The sequence below is a fragment of the Propithecus coquereli genome, unplaced genomic scaffold (assembly GCF_000956105.1).
Source record: "Propithecus coquereli isolate 6110/MARCELLA unplaced genomic scaffold, Pcoq_1.0 Scaffold803, whole genome shotgun sequence".
Lineage (NCBI taxonomy): Eukaryota > Metazoa > Chordata > Mammalia > Primates > Indriidae > Propithecus > Propithecus coquereli.
This window is the reverse complement of record NW_012154208.1, coordinates 349,393-365,848: the sequence shown is the minus strand read 5'-3', so window position 1 is coordinate 365,848 and position 16,456 is coordinate 349,393. Positions and strand designations below refer to the sequence as shown.

The following is a 16,456-nucleotide window of genomic DNA, read 5'->3' as shown; positions in this document are numbered from 1 at the left end:
AAAAAAAAAAAAATCAAAACAAGTAAGGTAGCTAAGTATGTAAGAACAAAAGTATTAACAGAAAATATAAGATAATCATGCATCTATAGAGTATAAGACATTATATATCTTTGTATGTATCACAATTATCCTAATATAGCAGCTAAAACTTTTTAGTGCTTATGATATATACCGTCCTAAGCCCTTCAAATCATTCAGGCTTAACCCTCATGGCAGCCCCATGCGGTTGGTTCTGTTTCTCCCTGCCTCACAGTGCGGGGACCAGACACAGACGGGCCACGCCCCCTGCCCAGGGTCACAGCAGCAGGCGGACGGCTGAGCTGTCCTCTGACTCCGGGATCCCTCTGACTTGTCATGCAAAGGTGAGTCTTTGCTATGAAAATCATCTTCTTTTTAGAAATACACACACTCCTTCTATCTTCCTCTCGAGACCTGGCCTCTCTCCTCATTCTCCTTACGCACGCCTGTCCTAAGGTTAAAATTACTTGGAATACGCCCGTGTTTACGGGCCCGCCACAGCTCACGGTGGAGCACAGACTGAGCTCGCAACGACAGCCTCGCAGGGACCCAACCGACCTCACAGCGCAGAGGAACCTTTCAGTCCAGATGGCTCACAGGACTCCACTGACCTCCGGGCAGTCGCTGAGCCGCTCACGGCCCTCCGGTCAAAGCGTGCCGTCCGTCTGCAGCCAGCATGGGGCCGCGGCAGCGTCTCGCGCTCGGGGTGTTTATTCAGAGGCCAAGAGCAGTGCCCTGCATCCGCACTCCCTTCCCCAGGAACGGTTCAGGACGAAAGGAAGGTGTTTTGTTTGTTTTACTTTTTGATGGAAGATTTACTGGATTCTTTTAAAATACTTTCTAGAGAACCAAGCATTTCAGCAAGCTACTTTTATTTAGACTGTGACGATTTTACACAGTAGTGAGTATACAGAATATAATGTGAAATTCACACTTGCTTTTGTTTTCCCTTCAGTAAGTATAGCCTGGCATTCTTCAATGGCATGATTTTACAGATGAAGAAACTACGGTAAAGTGACTTGTCCCAAGTCACGCGGCCATCTGATGGCTGACCCGACGCCATGCCCACCTCACCCATCTGTCAGCACCCAGACAACCTGCTCGAAAATGGATTTTGCAAACACTGCTTGAACAGTGTGCTGGGAATTAACAAGCTAAGTAGACTGACTGGTTTTTTTCATGTAAATCTATTTTTTGCTTATTATTGCTGTACTAAAAACGTCAAACAGAAGTAAACTGATCATTGCACATTGCGCTGGGCCTCCACTTTGACCAGTGAGCTGAGGGCTGCGTGTGCAGTGAGCCGGCTGTGCCTCTGGCTGCCCTGGGCACGGCTCACATCCCACCCAGTGGAAAACGCAGGGCTGCTCCTGCCCACACGGCGAGGACACTGACGCCACTGCAAAGGCACCACCGCCCCAGGGCCAGGCGCGGGGCCACTCTCCGCAGTCACCAGTTTCCTGACACCGTCACCAACTTCCTAACCCTGCGGGGGAGAAAGCCGAGCGATTGGGCGGCCCCCACGCCTGGACAGGCGCGGCGAGGCGCGGCATCGGTCCCAGTGCACCTCGCGACGTCATCCTTCAGGCTGAGTGCGGGGCCTGAGAACAGTGCTCATTATCAAGAGTTAAAACCCTGAAATATTCAAATTTTCTGATCTGTAGATAATCAGAACTATAATACAACAGCACTTTTCATTACAAAATAATCCCTGAATTTTGTAGAAATGATAGCTCTAAAAGCAATCAAATTCACTCACTCGGGATGCACCTCCTGAGCTACGTTCGGTGGGGCCTGTCCCAGGCACGGCTGCTGCGGAAGACGAGTTTCCCGCGTGCCTGGAGCCCACTGGCCAGCAGGAGACAAGGACCCGTGGGGGGCCGTGGGGGAGGGGCCAGCAGGATGAGCTACAGGTGGAGGGAGTGGCCAGGCCCAGGCAGGATGGAACAGGCACCCCACACTGCCGAATGTCACCTGTGAGGCCCATGTGCTAAGACACTGCAAGGGGCCACCGGGGGGGAGGCTCATCAGGTGTGCAGGGGAAAGGCCTGGGCTAGGCCCTACGGTGCCATCACAGTGTCTACAGCCATGGGACTGGGTACGGTCCCCAAGAAATCTTGTCCAACGGACAAGACCCTGCCCTAGGGCACTGTGACTATTTGAGGTCGGGCAGCAGATGGAAGGAACCACCAAGGGAGACCGGGCCCCAGAGGGTAGAGTCCGCGGGAGCAGTGAGAGACTGAGGGAGGGTGGGGACAGGGAAGCAGACGGGAGAGGAGAGGGGCAGGACGCTGCTCTAGGGACAGGACGCTGCTCTAAGGGCAGGAGTGGGAGGGGAACCGACCGGGGTCCCTTGCATCTGGGAACACGAGGCCATCTCCTTGGCACAGCAGTTTCAAGAGCAACACAGGTGGAGGTGGCTCTTTTTTTTTTTAACCTACCAAAGTTGTATGTTTGGGGCTTTCTACTCAGAAGATACCAAGGAACCCACACAACAGCCAGAATGGACGTAAGTCACATCATGTCCCTCCTCTGCTCAAACCCCAAAAGAGCATCTCATCTCATTCAGAAAAAATCCCCAGGTCCTTACCAGGGCTGCCCAAGGCCCCACGGTCCCCCTCGGCCCCCGGCTCTGGCCACGCCCTTCCACCGCGCTCCTGCCTGGGTCTCCTCTCCGGCAGCTCCCGCCCTGGCCCCTCCCACCGCAGGCCCCAGCCCTGGCCTGGTTTCTGAGAGGGGCCCTGTCACACCCCGGCCACTCCCCGCCCCGTTTCCCAGCGCTACTGTGCTTCCTGGCCTTTAGGACCCAGCACCGTTGTATTTGTTTACTGGCTCATCGAAAACGTTATTTTCAACGAGAGCAGGAATTTTATTTTGTGCTATATCCCGAGTCTGGTGAGGTGTCTGGCACACAGTGGAAGCAAAACACCTGTTGAATTAATAATGTCACCAATGAATCATCAGACCAGAAACGTCAGGAGCTGCTTGGAAGAGAACAGGAAATACACCTGAGTGTGGCCCGTGGTGGTGACACCCAGCTTGAAACACAGTTATTTCAAAACCCTGTGCGTTTCTGTGTCGGCAAGCGCACCCGACACACTGCACGCTGCTAGTTCAGGACCTCCCCGACACAAGTGAACTCACAGCATTCGCAGGTTGTGAAAATGGAGATCGTCCTGGTCCAGCCACGGCCCTTTGTCGTACTTGAGATATTCAATATCCTCCACCACCTACGATAGAGAAAAGTTCCAATTTAAATAGAGAACCTCGTTTTAGAAATTTAAGTGAGGTAACATTTTAGTACATTCACATTACTATAATATGCCACAAATATTTGCAGGAAGAATCACACCACGAAAGTCGAAAGGCCCACTGAGGCGGACGACCTGCAAGGAAGCAGGGACCCGAGAGTTGCTCCTCCGCTGCAGCCTTGCCTCGCTAACTCCCGGCCACGGGCGAGACAGAAACGACCCTGCAGGCCGGGAGAGCAAGGCGGATGCCAAAAAGAATCAAGGCTAGAGGGGAAAGCCAGTGTTCATGGCAGAATACTCACTGCTTCCCAAGCAGCTTCGCTCCGGAAGGCAAGACCTAGCCTCGCAAAGCGACAAAGGCACAAGAACGTAAACACATTTCCTAGAGAGACCCATAACCCAAGTCTCCCAGCCCACAGCCCACTGTCTACACAGCCCAGACTTCCAGAGCGGTGGCCTCTCCATATGCATTCTCTCCGCAAAACATGCTAAACCCGGGGACTCTTTAGTTTCAAGAATTTGAGTATATTCTATAATGAACTCAAATAACACAGTGTTAGAGACAAAATACACTTTTCTTCTAAGATACAGGCCATCTAGACACTCTATCAAAGGTATAAAAATAATCTAAAAACAAGCAAATGAGCATCCCAGAAACAGAAGGCTGGAAGAAAACAAATGTAATTTAATCAGTCCAAGTAGAAGGAAGCAAGGTCTCCAGAGAACTCTTACAGCTGGCAGCAGCAGAGCGGGACCAGAAGGCAGCGTTTCCACCTGAAAGGAGAATGCTGTTCTCTTGTTAAAAAAAGAAACACAGGTAACCTCTCTCATCCTCCCCACTGAGCACGGGAAGTGTGTTTGTTACAAAGTGGGCAACTCTGAGAAGCTGCCTCTGCTACGAGGGCACGGCCTGCACCTCAATGCCAGATCCTAAAACTTGAGCTTCTTCTAGAATTGTTATGCCTTGTTGTTTTCTTTTAGTAGTTTATGCTTAATATATAAAATAAAATTTAAAAATTTGTTCATTAACAAACGGATATTCAGCTCTCTCAGTACCATTTAAGAAATAATCTATTTTCTTCTACTTCATTTTTTAAATTATCCTTTAAGGAACTGACTTTACCAAAATAAAGACACAAACGCATACACACATCTGTTTCTGGATTCTGTTGTGTTCCATTAAGCTATTTATTAATTCTCACATTAACACCACAGTGCTTTCCTCACTATAATTTTACAGTTTGTTTTTGCATTTGAGAGGGCAAATGTTCCTGCATTATCCGCTTCCAATTTTGGGGGGGGCTATTACTCATTAAAGTCCCTGAAACTACACGGAGATCGACGGCACTTTGACCAATGCACTGACTAATTTAGGGAGAGCTGTTGTCTTTACATGACTAAATCTTTCCCATTGACTAATCCAACTCTCAACTTTACCATCTGTTTAATAAACAAAAACACTGGAGCAGATGAGCCAAGGTTCTTTGCATTTTCTCATCCATCATTTTAAGATCATAAAATCTGAATTATTCAAAGGAAAATCAAAACCTCACGGCTGGGTCGGTACTGCTTTTAGACTACAAAATACTGACGCATTTCGTAAGACCAGTGGGAATCAGCCGGACTGTGTAACGTGCAAGAACCTTACACAGGAATCATGATCATGAACTTCAACCATATTTCGTACCTTTGATGCGTCTTGAGCTTCCCGCGCGCTGTACTGTAACACCTCACACTTCCCACTGAAAGGAAAACAAGACGAAATTCAATGTAAACTTTTCTAGGCTGAAGTTAATGTACAAATGAACACGAACCACTGACGCCTCCTGCCACAAATACTAAAACGCCACGTTCTTTGACCCGGGCGTTGCGGGCACGTGGGCGCTGGTTGAGGACGTGTTACAAGAGGCAGAGTGTGCAGACGTGGCTGTGGCCCAACAGTGACAACAGCAGGTCTGTTCCCGGCTTCCCTTCTCCCTGACTACACTGGTCCCTAGCCCAGGGGTGTGACCACAGCCGCCACCGTCTACAGGGGACAAGGTGCGTGGGCCCCTCAGCTGCTCCACATGCATCTCCAGCTGCAGCCCCCGCCCCGGGAAAGGACAAAGCAGCCAGGGCCCGCCCCAGACACAGGCACAGAGAGCAACAACAACGGCAACGTGGGACACAGGTTAACAGAGCCGCTGGGAGTCAGGATCTAGGAGACAAATGAACCCTCAAAATAACCTGTTTCAACCAAACTTGCAACAGGGCAGCAGCAACTGAGTTCCTTTCGCACTTAGTCTGGACGCTGAAAAATCACAACCAGGTCCCAGAAGGACGGAAGCAGTGGCCACTTGCAGCACTCGCCCATTCCCTCCCGCGTGCACGCTGGCCGTTCAGAGACGGGTCGTCCAGCCAGGGGACGACTGAAACCAGCAGGCTGCCAAGTCCACACCCTGCCAAAGGGAGGCGCTGCCTCCGCCATCACCTCGGGACCAGGGGCGCCTGTGCAGCCCCCACCCTGGCCAGAGAGGCCACCAGGCAGGCCAGACCAGCAGACCTGCTAGAATGCCCGTCACGGCAGAAATGGCGGAACCCCCGTCGGCAAAGGGGACAGAAGAATGTCAAGAAGGGACTAATTTTTCCCTTTTATCACCTGCACGGCACCAACAAGGGGCACCTCGCATTCAGGTCTCTTTACCCACATGTAAGCGTACGGAACAAATAAATACTCCAGGGAGTTACACGCTTTTTATTCTCAGACTGAAATCCACATACGACCCCTACGGTACCAAACTTCCCCAACTCTGCTGCCCACCTTCAACAGACCCCTGGCTTAATTAAATGAGTTAGTACAAAGTACTTATATTGTATTAAGTACTGTTATTACTGATATAATTAATTCCAAAGTGTGGGGCAAATGAAGTTGTTAAGCCCTGTAATCGCTGTACAACACACGGGTTCTCCAAAAGCCTACAGCACGTGACTCAAGGGGTCATCCCATCGGACAGTATCTTCCTAGTGCAGCCAGGTCACGGCACCTCTCCTACCACTGAGATCAACGCGAGGGGTCAGGAACCGCAGGTGCAATGACCGGGAACTCCAGAGCTGGGAAAATAACTCCCTGCACTTGCCACGCAGGTTGGGAAGTAAAGGTCACTCTGATTGCAGGATTTCTGTACCCCCCTCACCTGTCTGGAGCTGCCTATTGCCACTCTGCAGAGAGAGGTGCAGCATGACAAAGGGGACTCGCCTTCCTCGGCAGCCACACAGGTGAACGCTAAACCCGAGCACGCAGGAGACAGGGCTCCCGACCTCCCTGGCGATCGAGGAGTGAATGGGGCTGGCCCGGAAACAGCAGGACATTTCCTCACACAGGAGTATGACGGTCACAGACTACTGGACATTCCGGACACACCTGTCACAAGCATGCGCCTGAGAGATCTGGAAATCATGTGACAGGTACTTCCAACACACAGAACTGAGCAGACATGAACTGAGCCCCGCAGGTGATGCAGACGGAGCGAGACCTCGGCCTGCTGAGAGCAACCTGGAGAGCAGTTTCACAGCCCAGCACTCCCGCCGCCTCTGCGCCCAGTTCAACGGCGCCTACGGTGGGCGAAGCACCATGCCAATGCCTCGGCAACAGAAAAATAAAACCCTCCTGCCTGGGCACGCCGGCCTCTCGTTCCCCCTAACTTGTGAGGGGAGGGCAAAGGCACGAAGGCCGTAGGGCAGGGTGAGCCGTCTGGGGGACGAGCCTGCTCCTACGGATCACAGGGCCAAGGATAGCCACCAGCCGTGCTCGTCATTCCTGAGCCCACGAGGCTGCGTCAACACTCCCAGGGCCTGCCTGCTCCTCACCTGCCTTAGAACAACCCGAAACAACAGACATTTACAAAGCTCGCCAAGGGCCAGGCTGGTCACGCAGGGCCCCTTCCTGTCTCTGAGGTCTCAGATGAGAAGTTTCTTTCTCAGACAGGCCTGCCCTCCTGTCTCGGGCACGACTGCATCTCAGCTGACACGGGCACCGACAGCCGTCCACGCTGACTCAGGATGTGCTGAACAAAGGAACGGCCGAACGTGTGTTAAACTGAGCAACAGCTCACGCTTACTTATGACGCTTTCATAATCAAAGTAACGAGGATAAAAACATGTACTCTTAGGATCTGGGTCACAAATACTAACGAAACCAGAAAATGCACATTCCTATGACAGCTCGTTCTGGCTCTTAAAATCCCACGATACCAATATTTCGGGAGAGGCTGCAATGTTCTTCGTGTGTTCACAAACAACATACACGAAAACAGCGAAGCATCCCCGCCTCTCACCAGGCGCCAGAGAGAAGAGCGAGCACAGGAGAGATCGCTCAGGCAAAGACGAGAGATGTGCAGAGCTTCTCCAGGGACAGCCTTCACCTTGCCAAGTAAATCTGCTCTGTTTCAAACACTGGTATTAAAGTTAAATATTTCTCTTATTCAATTTCGATTTCATTATTTACTTATGTTCCAACAATGTTATCGTCTGAGGTTGTTCGTTATAAATGAATAGTATTGAACTAAATGATGGTTTAAATAAACAAGCCCGGGAAACCTAAAATCGTTTCTTTTAGAAAATACCTTCTGAATTCTAAAACACAAATGACTTATAAACTTTAGATGATAATTTATTTGTTATAGGTTTCTTGAAATTTTGTGTGAAGCAGTTTTAGTCAAATCTTACAGTGAATTTCTGAGAGAAAACCTTAAGATCTGAGCCTATCGCAAAGCTGTACTGAGATCTTGGGCTACAACTTAAAACACATAAAGCACGCTGCACGGAGAACTTCCGGTCCTTGTTCTTCCAAACGTGACAAAGGACCCTCCGTTCAAGCGGCTCCCATAAATCGGTATGGCTTGAGCTGCCAGAGAGGAACAGAGACTCTATCTTCAAAGACAAGGGTTGAAATCACAGCAACCCCAAGTAGTGAGAAAAAAATGTTTGAGGCCTGATGAATCTATGGGGCTGCGCGGTGGAAGCAAATCACCTGCACGAAGCTGCAACCAGGCATTATTTTCCTGATGTTGCAGCTAAAAATTCTATTTGAGAATTTACGAGAAAGCTCTTCCTCGATGATGCTTCTGAAGCAAGATGTCCAAGAGGAATTTTTGGAACTGAACTTCTAAGGTCAGCTACGTTTGTTTATGCCGTTTATTCACACAGCTCTATGTATTCCCCGTGGCAAAGATTTGTAAAACTGCTTTTTTCTTCACTACCGGTCTTGGAAATAGAGCAGTACAATAGGTCGAAAGGAACCTGGAGTTGACCCTGTGTTTTCTACCACCTAAGAAAGAAAAGCTTATCACAAGCAGGCAGAGATTATATGACCATCAACACTTACGGTTTAAAAAAAAAAAAGAAAAAGAAATGAAAAAAAACCTTTTCAATTGAAAAAGAAAAATTTTCTTCCAAAATTACTATACCTTACGTGGCTTTTATTCACAACTTTATAGTTGCTTTGAAATTTTAAACAAGAGCATGAGATTTTTAGGTATCAAAAAAGGCTTAAGTTTTTAAAAAGTATGAGAAATACTACTAAAAACCTTCAATAAAAGCATTATTCAAAGAATCTGCGGTTAATTGGACTGGAGTGACAGTGGCAAATGACATTTCTTACACACGAACGCAACGAATACACCCAGGGGCCAGAGTGACGAGCTGCAGAGTGGGTGAAAACCCTCTCCTTGTGCTTCCACAGTGAAAGAAACAGGGAGGGAGGGACCACGGCCTGGCGGCGTTTACTGCACCAACCAACTCCTCTCACTGACGCCAGTTACGAGCGGCCACACAGACCGTTTACCCTTCACAAACCTTCTCCGTGAATGCACCGAGCACATCCAAGCCACCTTGGCAGGTAAACACGAATCTTACTTGTCACCTGAAGTAAAAGTACTCCAAAACTTTAAAAACCTATACAAAAAAATCTGTACAAAACTTTAAAAATCTATACAAAACAGAAGAAGTACCGACAAAATAAGCAAGCCAAAAAACCCCACAAAAATCAAGCTGAAAGGTCTCCCGTGGTTCTCGTTTATAAACGTGAGATGACAACACCCCGGACAACATCCACCGCACTGAGTAAGAGAAAACTCCCCGGGCTGCTGGGACGAAGCAACTATTGGCAAAGAAGCTTCAGTCCAACAAGCCAGCGTGGCTCACCTCATCTCAGGGAGGAAGATTTTCTTATAGGCGTTCTCGATGTCCTGAAGATAGGCAGAGGTGACCTTCATTTCGTGCGGCTAAACAAAAGCAGAAAAATCAAACTGGGAAACACTGAGACTTCGTTTTCTTTTACGTGTGCACGTGCAAGAGGCACCGACACTCAGTGAGCACCGCTTCCTCCCATGACTCGTGCTGGGCCTTGCAGGGACTCTGGGGAGACAGGAAAGGCCTCAGCATCAGCTGGGCTCATTCTCGTTCTACCACAGTGAACGCCTGAGTCTGCCCAGGTGTGCCACAGCGCGACCGTCCCCCGTGGGCTCTAAGACGCACACTACAACAGGGCGAGGAGGCAGCCCCTGCTACAGACGGCCCGTCCGCCCGTCCCTTCGTGCCCAAGTGCAGGCACTGAGACCACAGCGAAGGAGGCCGGCCTCTGCCACCTGCCTTCAGCTCCCTCCTGCCACCTCGCCCTCTCCGCCCTGTGTGTCTCCCTGCGTCCCCACCTTCCTCTCCTCCTCCTCCACTCTCCCATCCCCCACTTTCTCCGCCCTCACCTCCGTCATATGAAGTGTGCTAAGCCAATTTCGGAAATTTAAAAATCCAACTGAGCGGCAGGTTAAGTATCTAAAACTCCCTGCAGTTCAACACCAAAGGCTGCTGTATCATCCTCTCAGCCCGCTTTATTTTCTTCATGGCATTCACCTCTACTGATGCGTCCCTTATTTATTTCCTTATTTACTATGGGTCCCCCATTAGAACAGGAGCTCTGGAGCGAGGACCTCGACCACCCTGTTCGGTGACGGCCCACAGCACCGCCAGAGCGCGCCGCGCAGTCAGGGCCAGTAAACATTTGCGGGGGGCGGGGGGGAAGGAACAGTCAGGCCTACCGTTCTAACTCACAAAACAATGAAAATATTCCAAAACTGCATTGCGGCGACTTGAAAAAACCTGGTAAATTTACTAAAAATCATTGAGTTGTACCCTTAAAATGGGTGAATTTCATGGAGTATAAATTATACCTCACTAAAGCTATTCAAGCAAAAAAAAAAAAGAACCAATCTTTCACAGAGCATCCACTGAGTGCCCGTAATGCCGGCACTGAGACGGGCACAGGACGTGCCACCCGGGCACCTCTGCGTCTTCACCACGGCCAAAGAGGGGATATTGTCCCTCAGGAACATGCTGAAATGGGGAGTTTTATTTTTGATAAGGACCTGGCACCAGGGCAGACAGTCTTTGCCAATCTCTGTATCCTCCCGGTGCCTGGAGCAGGTGCCCCGCCTGGCGAGGTGCTCAGCGTTAGCGGAGGGAACGAAATCGGCAAAAGTAATAAATGAGCAACGTGATCTGAAATCTGTACATTAGCTGCGTTCCAAGGCAAATAAGACTAAATGTAGGCTGATTTTAGAAGGAGCTCTAGAATGTGTATTAGAAACACAACCATCTCAGAAACCTGACTTGTGAATACTAGATAAAATATTTAGTTACTGATAACTTTGCCTGTTTTCTTAGAGTTTAAATGGTTTTTGGATGTTCCCACCAGTGATTACCAAAGGATACAACAGAATCACAGACTATAGTGAAAAATCAAAATAAGAACACATACTTATTATTGCTATAATGAATCTTTTATAAAATGTGGGCATTTCAGCTGGTGACAATATGCATCTAAGATTTACTTGGAAAAACAGAAAAGTTCACGGCTCTACTTTGGACCTCAGAATTGTTTCCTAAATATTGTTATTCAAGACAACAAAATAATTCTGAACATACGCCTTCATTTTCCTCAATGTCAGTGTAATAAGCAAAGGTGTCCAAAATTATTTCATTGAGAAACCATTAGATACTTTAACTTGCAGTTCCCTCCTCCTGCCACTGGATGGAACGTTTCTGAAAGTCTACATTACAGGACATACTAAAGAGCAAGCTCTCGATATATAAAAGGTACAGAGTAGCAAAACACAGGACAGACAGACGTCTCAGACGTCTCACCCTGTTCACTGAAAGAGAGAGAGAGGAGGACAGTTGGTCTCTTGCAAACTTTCAGCAGCAGCAAAGGGTAAATGGAGCTTTTTTTTGCCCTGACAAGAACCTCCCATTCAGAAAGGTGTTTAGGGAACACGGACGAGCACTCCAGCCTGAGCGCGGGCACTGAATGATGAACAGACGGGCACCCTGCATTTCATCGCAGTGTCAAAGAGGAGATCATATTTTCTGCCAGCAAAAAACACTGCAGCACTGAACAAGGACGAGCCACAGGGCAAACAGGGTCTTTGTGCATCTCTGTATCGTCCATCACACCTATGGGCCACGGGGTGACTTCAGGAGGCGGAGTTCTAGGCCACCTAATTAAGACTCACCCAAAACTAAAAGAATAAGTGGGTGTATGTGGAGATCACTGTTCTACTATTCCAGAACTGCTAAGTACGAAAAAGGGAAAAAGGCACGATTTGAGTCAAACAGATGGAATATTAGAAATCATTTTCAACTTGAAGGAAAATGATAGGACACGAAAACCCCATTAGAGAACAAGAAGGCAGAGGAAGGTCAGGGGGCCTTCCCCACCCTCACAAGAACAGCTGAGGTGACTCCGGGACAGCAGTGGGGCTGGGGGGCACTGGCGGGCAGCAGCTCCTCACAGGGGCAGCGCCAGGCCCAGCCTTGGGCCACCCCCTGCAGACGTCCCCTCTCTGTGGGACCCACTGCGCATCACCCTCCCGGTGAGAACCATCAGGAATGCGTGTCCCGCTGTAGACAGGACTTCCGAGAGCTGCCCCACATTATTACAAAAATAACAGGACAGATAAAAAGATGCTTGGCCTTCAAGTTAAATCTGAATTACGTTTCCTTTCTTCTGAATCCGACTCTGGATCTCTGGAACAGGCACATCGATGTAGATCACCACGTGGGGAGGCAGGTATTCGCAGATGGTGACCTTCTTCACCTCGTTATAGTGGTCCACACCTGGCACACACAACAGAGAGGCACAGCCTGTCACCCAGCAGTCCCCATACAGGTTTCTAAAAGGTACATGAAATCCTCAGAGCCACGTATCCATCTGCAAATCACACAATGGTCACAGCTCTGACTGCTGAGCACACGCGTGGCATGTGACCGTGTTCCCAGAGCTGGGGGCATTTGCACACAGCTTCTGTGCGGTCTGGTCTCGGCCCTCGCCACCACCCCTCGGGCTTTCCCAAGACAAGTGTGCCCACTGGCAGTGCTGAGCCCCGAACCGTCTTCTCGGGACTTCAGTGCAGATGTTCAACTGCCTGCGGCCTCGATCAGGGGCACCTCACACTCAAGACACCCAAGCGTGAAGCCCCTCACAGTCTGGTGCCCTGTGCATCCCTCCTCCCGGGCGGCCACTACCCAGGGCAGGCCCACTGCTACTCTCCCCTGTGCCCCACAAGGCCGCCCACCCAGTGCTCCTCCTCGGCGGCAAAGCCCTCCGCCCAGGGAAGCCCCCTGTTGGCCCAGCGTCCCGCCCCAACTTCCTCCCAACTGGGCGCCTGCCCCTTGGATCTCCGCCACCAAACACGCCCTTCAGATGAAAGCCTGTGATTATTGTTAACTCAAATCCGGCCACACCCCTGCCATGCTTTAAATCCTCCCATGCTTCCTCAGTACTTTCAGGACAAAATCCACGTGTCCTAACCGAGGTGCGAGCCCCTCTTGGTGCAGCCCCTACCTACCCCTCCAGTACTGCTCTCCGCACCTGGCCCTCCCTGTGTGACGCTGACAGCCTGCTGCCACCGCAAGCCCCCACCATCCCCGCACCTCCCTTGCCCAAACGCCACTCATCATGAAAGCTGTCCCTGACAGCAATCCCATCTCCCAGCCAATTAGACATTCCTCCTGTGTGCTTCCGTAACACGCAGGAGTGAGACTGAGGCGCTCTAAGCACACTGTATTGCAATTAGCCACCTAGGTTGGCTTGACAGCCTCCCCCCGACACCCAGGACCTTGCGAGCCGTGTCTTGCATGTCTACATATCCCTAGCACCTAAGGCACGGCCTGGCACACAGCTGGCACTCCTGAAATGCGTGCTGACCTCAACTGCTGCTCGGCCACGTCCAGGGAGCGTGTGCCCCTTGGTCAGAAGCAAGGCTCTGACGGCTTTCTGGCTACAAGCACACGGTGGACCATCCCTAAACACCAGCACACGTAAGCAAACCAAGAAAGAGCAAATGCCTCACGCTCAGGATCATCACCTGAACCCTCGGCTTGCTTTAGTTTTTCCGTTCGTTAACTGTCAGCGCCTACTCCGACCTCCCAGACTACAGCTGACCAGGGCTCCAGCCACCAGCACATAGATAAAAACGTAGCCAGTCAGACTGACCACAGACCTGTTCGAAACACTGCCCCAACACGCCCTGGTTACAGACACTCCAACCCCCGTGCGTGACTCCTCGAGGTCAGCCTGCTTCTAGCCAGAAGGCTTCTATTCCTTGCCATTTGCCACTGGTCAGACATTAAATCCCCCAACACAATGCCGCCGTCCCTAACACCTGAGAACAGCAACAAGTCAGCGAAAAGAAAGGACTCTGATACCAATGACGCTGCAATCGTGCAGGGACAGGCACAGGAAAAATAAGACATCCCGATTCCCTACAAAGGCACACACTGGAAACTGGAGCATTCAGCACAACTACGTCTGCAGGTCAAGGGAAAGCAGCTCAGGCACTGACGGGGCGACCCGAGCGCCGGGGCGCTCTCGGGGGAAGCCGTGAGCTGCGCGTGTGCGAGCGTCCAGGGCTGCGCTCTGCACAGGGAGATGGGACAGGACGGCAGACACCTGTTCAGGAGAAAACGAAGGTGGAAGGGGCCTCAGTCAGACCCCTTTTTCCTGTGGAAATTGCCGGTAATGGCGTTTATCCACCTCTGTAGCAGACACTCATAAACACGCTGACGCGAGGCGAGTCTGCCACCTCTGCGAGGGCGCACGGCACACGCGGGCTGACTCACACTGCTTCCGGATGAATCCCTGGTTGTACATGGCCTCCAGGAAAACGAAGTCACTGAAGATGGAGCGCTCCAGCACCACCCCTTGTCCTGCTCAAAAACAGGTGAACGGAAAGTAAGAATCAGGTGACAAAGCGCTGTAAACTGGCAATTTCATTTTAAAAGAGAAAAAGGTCATTTACGATTCCATTTCCATACTAAATACGTTCAAAAGAACAAAATATCTATAACTGGAAAATCATTTTCAAAACTATAGTACCTTTTCAGTTTTTAGCAATATAAGATGTTTCACTCAGTCAGCTGTAAGAAAAGCATCCAGTTAATACAAAAAGTGCTTCTCTTTTAAACAACCTGTCCCACCCGCGGTGCCCACCCCAGTTCTGCTCCAGCCTGATCACCCCGGTCAGGTCTACTGAGGCCGGATGTTTCCCCAACCTCACCTCCTCCCACGCCCAGCCTCGCTGGCGTGTGACTGTCACCGCAGCCCCTTGTGGACGGGACACTCGCACAGCTCAGCACTAGTCCCCAGGTTCCCGGCCCATCTCCCTGCAGTCAGCCCCGCTGTGTCTGGGCAGAGGCCTCTACAAACCTTCCCACTAGGAGAACGGGCCCCAGGCCACCCCACGGCCCTCATCAGAGCCCCCTGCCCTCACTCGGGACCTGACGTACTTGTTTCCATGATGAGTCTTTGTCCCCCACTAAAATATAAGCTTCCCTCCCTGCGGCATCCCTAGCTCCAAGCATGGGCTTGGCACACAGCAGGCATGCACTAAATATTTAATAAACAAGTTAATATAGTACAAAAGGAAACAAGTTTTTATTTAGTAAGTAAAAGCTTTGTTTTTGATTTTAAGAAACAGCCAGGAGACTGGGCTGAAGCGTGCTTCAGGAGAAGCCCGACGTCAGCATGACGTCCAAGCTCTGCGTCTGTTCCTGTGCGTTGGGTGCTGGTGCAGAACCTCAGAGGGTAGACGGCACGCCACATTTTTTTCTTACAAGTAACACTAACCAAAATCAGGGCTTACCGTCATATAAGAAAAAAGAATCACAATCATAAAATGAGGAAAATGAGGAAAAAGCAAGCCAATAACCAGACCCTCTGAAACGGTGTGGTAAGAGCACTACCGTGCGTTTCACAGATATGTTCTGTGCATGTGGGAACCTGAAGGAGCACAGGGCAGTGGCTCCCCAACAGCTTTGGGAACCAACCCCATCGGTTGTCCAGGGCGTGGTTAAAAATACATTTCTCACAGCTCAGACCCAACGAGCCAACTCTCTAGTGCAGCTGAGCTTCTGCACATAAATAAGCCCGTCTGGAGCACTGACCACCTACCAGTGTGGCCACCCTGCCGTACAGAGCAGACACAAAGCCTGTGAGAATCACCCAGTCGCCCTCTCTCCTGCACACGTACGTGCCATGTGCTTCTACCTGCGAATTCAGAACCGCCATGGCACGGTAGCCTTGACCAACAACAGGCAGTGTACCTGCTGTCCAACTCTCAGGGCGTTCTGGGACTGGCCCAAGTCTAACACAGGCTGCTGGTTCCCAGCGCGGTGGATCGGCCCCGGCTGGACCTGCGCTCGTTCTGCACATCGCAGCCTGCGTTCCTGTCCCATCTGCCCACCCTCCCTTCACCTCCAACCTCGTTTCCTGATCCCTGCTGCCCATCTCCCAGGCTCGGGACCTTGCCCATTTCTTCCGTGCTCTGGAGAACTGCCAGGGACACGGCCCCCTTACTGCACAAGCCAAGGACACGCTGTGTGTTCCACCTCCCCCTGCTTACGCCATCTTCTCAAGGTTTAACTTCCACCGTGTGGCTTTATGAATTCCAGCCATCTCTGGGCCCTCCAAGACAGCCCTATTTTGTTGTCATCCACATTTCCATATGACACACACTCCATCTTCACAAGCGTGATTCCACTTCCTCCTGGCCACTTACATGTTCTCTCTTTCCTCCATCATTTCGACACGTTTCATCTATGTGCTTAAAGCACTGGCATGAAAATTCCATACAATCCACAAATCTCACTCGAGTACA

General features: G+C 50.5%; 1 protein-coding gene across 1 annotated transcript in view; it reads right to left on the bottom strand.

Annotated features, from left to right (window-relative positions):
• The window catches only part of NDUFA10 (NADH dehydrogenase (ubiquinone) 1 alpha subcomplex, 10, 42kDa), a 48,315-nt gene that overhangs the window by 29,845 nt on the left and 2,014 nt on the right, over positions 1-16,456 (bottom strand). The window contains exons 4-8 of the mRNA XM_012663390.1: positions 14,421-14,510; positions 12,295-12,416; positions 9,450-9,529; positions 4,957-5,011; positions 3,163-3,248 (exon numbers count right to left, since the gene is read on the bottom strand). Of these exons, the coding sequence (XP_012518844.1) occupies positions 3,163-3,248; positions 4,957-5,011; positions 9,450-9,529; positions 12,295-12,416; positions 14,421-14,510 (433 nt within the window). The remainder of the gene's footprint in view (positions 1-3,162; positions 3,249-4,956; positions 5,012-9,449; positions 9,530-12,294; positions 12,417-14,420; positions 14,511-16,456) is intronic.